The sequence below is a fragment of the Myotis davidii genome, unplaced genomic scaffold, assembly GCF_000327345.1.
Source record: "Myotis davidii unplaced genomic scaffold, ASM32734v1 scaffold196, whole genome shotgun sequence".
NCBI classification, from domain to species: Eukaryota; Metazoa; Chordata; class Mammalia; order Chiroptera; family Vespertilionidae; genus Myotis; species Myotis davidii.
The window spans coordinates 4,899,605-4,907,900 of record NW_006288258.1 but is presented as its reverse complement, the minus strand read 5'-3'; the positions used below and the strand labels follow the sequence as shown (position 1 = coordinate 4,907,900).

The 8,296-nt window shown below is 35.5% G+C and overlaps 1 protein-coding gene across 11 annotated transcripts in view; it reads right to left on the bottom strand.

Annotated features, from left to right (window-relative positions):
• The window catches only part of REV3L (REV3 like, DNA directed polymerase zeta catalytic subunit), a 167,006-nt gene that overhangs the window by 93,748 nt on the left and 64,962 nt on the right, over positions 1 to 8,296 (bottom strand). For all 11 annotated transcript variants that reach the window (XM_015561634.1, XM_015561636.1, XM_015561633.1 and 8 more), the window contains 4 exons: positions 5,271 to 5,365; positions 4,094 to 4,198; positions 2,982 to 3,066; positions 2,745 to 2,893 (listed from right to left, as the gene is read on the bottom strand). In XM_015561634.1, the coding sequence (XP_015417120.1) occupies positions 2,745 to 2,893; positions 2,982 to 3,066; positions 4,094 to 4,198; positions 5,271 to 5,365 (434 nt within the window). The remainder of the gene's footprint in view (positions 1 to 2,744; positions 2,894 to 2,981; positions 3,067 to 4,093; positions 4,199 to 5,270; positions 5,366 to 8,296) is intronic.

The following is an 8,296-nucleotide window of genomic DNA, read 5'->3' as shown; positions in this document are numbered from 1 at the left end:
CCCCCCCCAGCTGACACAACGCGGCGGTCGGTGCTACGCGGGTCCCGGCCCTCTGCGGGGTGCCTCCTTGCACGACTGCAAGGCCCTAGTCTAATCTAATAATAGACAAACATGGTAATTGACCGTACCTTCGCTACACCTCCCATGGGCCAATCAGCACGATATGCAAATTAACAGCCAACAAAGATGGTGGCTAATTTGCATACTGCAGGCAAATCCCGCTGCGCCATCCCGCCTGGGACTGGCGGCAGTGCGATCCCTAGCCGCTGGCCGCCCCAGCGCGAGATCCTGGCCTGCCGTGTGCAGCCCAGGGATGGTGGCAGCGCGATCCCGAGCCTCCACCCGCCCCAGCACAGGATCCGGGCCTGTGGTGTGTGGGGCGGGCCGGGCCGGGCAGTGGCAGCGAGATCCCCAGCTGCTGCCTGCCCCAGCCCGGAATCCGGGCCTATCATGTGTGGGGCAGCGGCAGCGCTATCTGAGCGGCCGCCCAACCCAGCTCGGAATCTAATTTGCATACTGCAGGCAAATCCCGCTGCGCCATCCCGCCTGGGACTGGCGGCAGTGCGATCCCTAGCCGGGGCTGAGGGACCCCCCATCCCCCGCCTCCAGTGCAGTAATTTTTGTGCACCGGGCTTCTAGTAGATATATAAAAGGCCAATATGCAAAGTGTCCCTGCGGGAGTCCAACCAGGAGTTCTATCACTCGCTATGATGTGCGCTAACCACTGGGGGGCAGCCTAGAATAAAGGAAGGCCTAGGCCAGCAGCTGGGGAAGGGAGGCTCCAGCTGGCAGCCCAAAGGAAGGCCTCAGCCGGCAGCCAGAGGTCCCGATTGGCTCTGACTGCCGGCCAGGCCTAGGGACCCTACCTGTGCAAGAATTTTGTGCACTGGGCCTTTAGTACAAAATAATACTGAATGTCAACTGTAATTGAAAAATAAAAAAAATTTCTAAATTTGTCTATAAATTCAATAAATTCCTAATAAAATATCAACAAGGTTCTTCCCAGAAACAAAACAATCTGACACTGAAATTAACATGGAAGAGCTTTTTTTAAAGATTAAGAGTAGACAAGACAATTTTGAAGCCAAATAAGGGAAGACCTGCTCTTGATGTATATCAATACTAAAGCCCCTGCTTCCAATGTAGCAGTGAAAAAAGGGCTTTTCCTTTTATGCTAAAGGCTGTAATTCTATTCCTGCCAGTCTGGCTCCCCATGCCTACAATAACTGCATACGAAACAATGCAACTAATAAGTAAAACTTTCATTATTCTCTTATTTCCCAATCATGTATAAGCTAACTGCATTATAGAAACCCTTTTAGAACACAATAGTATATATAATACATACCCTGTAAGGCCTGGCAAATCACACTTCCACATATCTTTTGTGGAGAAACTCTTGCACATAGCCACAAGATAAAACACTGTTATTAACAGTGCAAAAGTGAAAGCCATCTAATAGTTGTAGAGAAACAGATAAACTTGTTTACTCTTACAAAGGAGCACTAATTGGCAGCTAAAATGAATAAACTAGAAATGTGTATGAATAGGTAGATTGAAAGTTATAATACTGACATAAAAATACTCAACATCATTAGTAATGAGGGAAATGATAATTAAAACCATAATGAGATGCAATTTCACACACACTAGGATGACTATATAAAAAAGACAGATAACAACAAGTGTTATTAGTGAAGATGTGGGGGTCACTGCTGGTGGGAATGTAAAACACTGTAGTCACTTGGGAGACAGTTTTGGCAGTTTACTAAAAAAATTAAACACAAATTTACTAAATGACCCAGCAATTCCACTCCTTGGTATCTACTAAAAAAAAAAAAAAAAAGAAAATATATATCCACACAAAATCTTATACACAAATGTTCCTAGCAGCATTATTCTTAAGAGCAAAAAGTAAAAATAACTCAAATGTGTATCAACTGGTGAATGTATTAACAAAATATGGGATAGCTATACAATGCAACACTATCAGCCAGAAAAATGCTGAGAGATGCAATATGGATGAACCTGGAAATATGTTAAGTGAAAGAAGCAAGATACAAAAGATTGCATACTTTATTTCATTTATATATGTCTAGAAAAGGCAAATCTTAGAGACAAGAAAGTAGGTAAGTGGTTAATTAGGATTGGAGGTGGGAACAGCTGTTAACTACAAATGAAAAAGGAATATTTTGAGGTGAAGAAAATGTTCTAAAACTGAATTATGGAGATATTTGCAGAACTCTGTAAGTTTAGGATGAATCACTGAATTATAAATTTAAAATGAGTGAATTTTGTGCCATATATATTATACCTTAAGTTAAAAATATGATGAATAAAAAAAGCAAGTTGTTTAATCTATGATAAGCAGGATATCATTTACCTAAAACTTAAAACATAAAATAATAGTATATGTTGTGGGCATACATACTTGGTGGGGGCAAAAGTAGGTACAATGAACTTTCACATACTCACAACTATAAACCTACTTTTGCCCCACCTATATATAAGAAACTATAAAGTCATACATGTTAACAGTTTGCACCAACTTCAGAATAGTGCTTGCCTCTAGAGATGAAGAAAAAGTAAAGGGAATAGGAGTAAGGTTTTTGCAATATCAATGATGTTTATTTCTTAGGGGGAAAAGAAACACTTAGCAAACTCAACTAAATCTTAATACCTCAGAACTAGATATTTAGATGTCTGGTAGGGTATTTTCTGTACACATGAAAAGAAAACCTCACCTTTGCTCAACTCTGTGTCTTTGTGGACTTCTACCATATTAGCTGGTGTACACTGAAGAATTTCAGGAGACAGGACCTCAGAGTGCAATGTTAACTCAGCAGAGAACTCCTGGGATCCGTCGTTATAGTCCACAGATCCTGATAACCTTCTGCTTAATTAAAACAAATCCTTTATAACAAACTAGATTAACAAAGCAATAAAATAGCTCTGAGATCTGTAAAAAAACAACCACTTACACAGAGAAATCATTCTGTTTGAGAATTTCCTGAAGTCTCTTCTGAAATTTTTTTTCACTTTCTGTGGCTGGCACAAACCTGCGATCTTTGAATTAAAAGTGCATTAAAAAAATGTAGATAGCAAATAAATGAAATATTTTCTTTTCTCTTAGAATAGCTTTTAAAATAGTAATGCCCTATCTTTCTCTTGACAGATATACTACCACCTAAAAGTAGTTCTATTATAAAAACAAACAAAAGAAAAATTGTTGTTACTGAAGCTATATAATTAAGCACTTAAAGTCAGTTCAAGATTAAGTTCCATAATTATAACTTAAATCCAACACATTGTTCTCTACATATACATGTATCACAGACTCTGAATCTAGAAATTTTCTCCTCATAAAATTTAATACTTCTACTTTAAAAAGCATAAAAAGCATTCAAAATTTATCAAAGTATTTTTAGTGTTCAAGACACTAAAATTTTGAAATTTTAATTAGACTTCAATATACTAGTAGTCTTACTACTAAATTGCAAATACATTTGCCTTGTGAATTATGTCTTTTATTCTTTTACCTTTATTTTAATATTTTTGTTGTGTCCATGGCATTTATTTAAGACCCTCAAATTATTTTTAAAGTAGTAGGGTTTAATAATAAAATAAGTGTTTTCTTTAAACCTATAGCAGATGATCGAAGTGCAAGTGCATATGATATATCCAGAAATAATTTGGGGCTATATTTCATGGGTACATTTTCAAAACTTAATAAATCAAACAGTGTTTCTAAGTTGGAATTCATGAGCTTCTATGAGCATTCTATAGCTTATTTGGAAATACAGGTTAGAACATACTAGATAATGAAAAAGGAACAAAAACGTGAAATAGGAGAACAAAGTATGGTGAAAATCAATGACAACAAAGCTGTAAATTTCTTACAGGAAAAGAGACGGGTGACACTTTGGAGGTAAAGAATCACTGGTTCAGAGCAAAGACAACAGAAAAAAATACATAGAAAATTTGAAAGTAATCTGAAAAGTAAAATTTAAGGTCAAGATAAACTCAATGGCTTAACCTTTTTCATAAAACTATCTTGTTTAAAAAAATCATTAGAGTACTATTTGGTTAATACCTTGTGATTCAGTTTGGCTAATTTGAGAAGTTTCATTTCTATTTCTTCGCCGTTGCTTTTCATCTTCCCATATGGCCTGTAGACCAGGATTTCCATCAATTTGAGCTGTAATCACAATAATACTTCACCACTACAACGTCAAAGTAAAAACTACTTGCTTAAAAAAAGGAACCCAAACTTAAAAAAAAAGATAATTGTTTAAAATATTACATTTGTCCCCTTTCCCCCACCCATTGACCTCTTCTTCTAACCTCCCACCCCCTCCCTGGGGCCTTCACCACCCTATTATCTGTGTCCATGGGGTATGCATATATGCATACAAGTTCTTTGGTTGATCTCTTCCCACCCACCCTCTCCCACCTCCTGAGATTCCACAGTCTGTTCCATATTTCTATGTTTCTGGATCTATTTTGTTCATCAGTTTATTTTGTTTATTAGATTCCACATGAGAGAGGTCATGTGATACTTGTCTTTCTCTGATTGGCTTATTTCACTTAGCATAATACTCTCCAGGTCCCTCCATGCTGTCTCAAAGGGTAAGAGATCCTTCTTTTTTTAATTCTTTTTTTAAATTGCTACATAGTATTCCATGGTGTAAATGTATCACAGCCCTTTTATCTACTCATCTACTGATGGGCACCTGAGCTGTTTCCAGATCTTAGATATTGTGAAGAACCCAAACTTTTAAAAAATAAATACTGCCTCTTAAGAAAAACAATTACCTACTTTATATAATAAAGCAGACAAACTATCCCAACCTACATTTCTTATGTTAGTCTTTTTTTAGTTTTCTTCCTAGTGGTTCCCAAAAACCCATCAATTGAATAAGATTCAAATATCTGAGGATAGCCAATAGACCTAAGAATCTCCTCCCTGGTAAAAAACCTAAAAACTAAAAACATTAAGTTAGATTATTAACTTTTAAAATATTAATTTATTTAGTGTTACATTTACTTTAGGTTCATGACTGTGCAAACATACTCATGTGGATGAAAGTATAAATGAAAAAAATATAAATAAAAAATTGCTTCAGAGGTACAGAAGCAATCTTCATAACATTTGGTATCTTCTATAACATCTTACATCTCTAGTAATGCTTTCTTCCCTACTTTTTCCACTTACTTTGACCATTAATTAAAAACACACACACATATATTAAAAATAATTGTACATATACCTTCAATGTCCAGCCGATTTAAGATATCAGCAGCTACAGCATCTACTTCTAATTCACATGTACTCTGTGGTTCAATACCTTCCAGTATTAAAGAGCTGTATTAAAAACATTTAAAAAACCACAATAATTATGTAAGAGCAAATTTTCTGAAGATTTTTCTTATATAATTTTTTTATCTTTATGTGGTAAGCAGAAAAGCCAATGATGTATTAATTAACAAGTATAACATAATTGATATTATATATATAAAGAAATGATAAACAGGAAGAGAAAGTACAAAAATACTATTGTATTACAACTCATTGAGATCTTTTTGCAGTGCATTCTACATATTTTGGCTCATTATATTTTATACATAAGGAATGTGGGTCATATCCAGGACAGAAAGGGATAACAGAGAGACAACTGAGAGATGCATCAAAAACCATACACATATGTAATCATTTCCCCAGAGGCATCTTTCTTAGCAATCATAGATTTGTTTTAAAAAATGAGAGAATATGCAACAAGAAATGAGAGGAAAAGAGTATACTGAAAGGTGGGCAAATGATACTGTTTTCCCTGCCCCCAACGACTGCTGTGCTGGATAATGCTTTACAATTCTCCATAACTACAGATTTGAGAAACCATGTGGCTTAATAATGGGATCATGACTAGGAAATGTGTTAATACCACAAAATCATTAGTTTTTATGAAAACTACAGAAGTTCTGCTCTTCAACTCAGAAATTTTTGTTTTTCATCAGAGCCACAAAAAAAAGATTAGGACATCACATACTACCAATATAGACATCAACTGAAAAAGAGAGAACAATGAAAGTGGGTGATGGCAGATTTCACTCCCATTTTTTAATGTTTTAAGAGAAACAGATTAGCAAAACCTCATTTCTCATAGTCTATCCCTAAGGAAATTCTGATGGATCATTAGAAATTAATTTGTTAAACCACAGAATTTTAACAATTCAAATAAATATACGTGTACATAGATGCATACGTGTAGATAGACACATATCTTTTTATCACTAATAGAGAAGAAACATATTAGCCAACCTATCACAATATATCCCTTTCACTTTCAGAAAAAAGTAATTCTTAATGTTGTTTGTCTTCTTCATTCATATAACTTAAGAAAGTAAATTTTGCCATGAAATGACATACTAGATAAAATAGTTCATGGTCAATAATTTTCTCATACTAAAAAGTTTCACAAGTTTTGAAAGAATTGTATTGTAAATTTCAAGGGTGAATTTTCCAGAAGTAACACATTTGTGACAAAGAAGGGAAACAATAATATCAAAAAATAAAATCTCATAGTAGAAATTTATGACTATTCCTTGTCTTTATTACAAAGCTACTTCAGACATTCAGAAGAGATGTTCCTACGAAAAGGAAGTAGTTTTCAGAATTAAAACTTTCCAGTAGATAGAAAAAGTGTAAGTAAAAAATATGTCAGCCCTGGCCAGTATGTCTCAGTGATAGAGTGTCGGTCTGAGCACCCAAGGGTCTCGAGTTCAATTCCTGGTCAAGGGCACCTACCTGTGTTGCAGGTTCGTTCCAGCCCTTGGTTGGGGCATGCATGAGGCGGCCAATCAATGTGTCTCTCTCACATTGATGTTTATCTCTCTCTCTTCACTCTCTCCAAAAATCAATGGAAAAAATGTCCTGAGGTGAGGATTAACAAAAAAAAATTTTTTTTTGAATCAGAGGTTGGAAACTGGGTGGTGGGAAGCAGCGGGGAAAAGAAGGGAGGACATTTGTAATACCCTCAACAATCAAGATTTTAAAAAACTTAGGTTAGCAAATACATGCACACCATTCATTTTAGCCATGAAAGGGAGATAAAAGATAACGATGGTAGATAACTGTGCCTCTCTGAACATTTCTGTTCAAAGCTACACAAAACAGTCCTACTAATTAGAATCAGGGAGGATGAAGCTCAGACATCTATAATTTTAAAAATCTTTTCAGATCATACTGATGGGTAGCCAGGGTTGAGATTACTGCAGTAGATTCAGTTTTTGTATATTCAACACTCTGGCAAATGATCCTGAAGGTCCAGGATTCGTGGTAATTAACACTGAGCTAGCTAGTAAGGTAGGTAGAGCTACTAACTCAGCACTTACAAGTTTGTTGCTCTCTCTTATGGCCCTTGTAATAATGTTTGTGAAAGGGCATAAAACATTTCTTTGTTTAAAAAAAAAAAAAGGTACATAGAAGAAGGTGTTAGCACTGGGGATAGAAGTGAGACTAATAAAATCTAAGAGTAATGATTTATGGCAAAATTTTTTGACATGTTATTTGTACTTCATTAAATTATGGATTTTCATGTTTAATGCAATATAAGCATTCCAAAAATATAAAATATGGGCTAATCTGAGAAAAAAATATATACAGCTATCCCATAATTATTTTAAATTCTAATTCTGAGTACCTTGTCTAATTTTACTAATTTGTCTATTCACATCTTTGCTTATAATTTGTCAATTCTTAAAAATAAAACTCTTAAAAACAGTCTAAAATTCAAACTTTTCATTATAATACATAAGGTTTGCCCAAGCTCACTTCTAATCAGTGAAGCCTTTATAACCGAACCAGAAAGATTGTTCAAAAAGGGCTTCAAAAACAAATAACTTTAATTTGAGCATGCAAAAAACAAGTTACTACATGCAGAACTTTGAAAACCAAGGAATCTAGGGAATAGGTAAAATCCTTGGGTCAGGTTTGATTTCCTCTAACATTAGAGAGATAGAGGGACTGCATCACAGGCATAAAAAAAAAATGAGACAAAAAGTACCATATTTGCCGGCGTATAAGACGACTGGGCGTATAAGACGACCCCCTAACATTTCCACTCAAAATACAGAGTTTGTTATATACTCGCCGTATAAGACTACCCCCTCTTCCACACACCTTCCACACACCAAATAAAAGGTAAAACAATATCAGATTTGATTTTAACATTTTAATTTATATTCAAATGCTTATGACATGCAGGAAAACTGTCACAAGGCTGTATGTCATCAAACA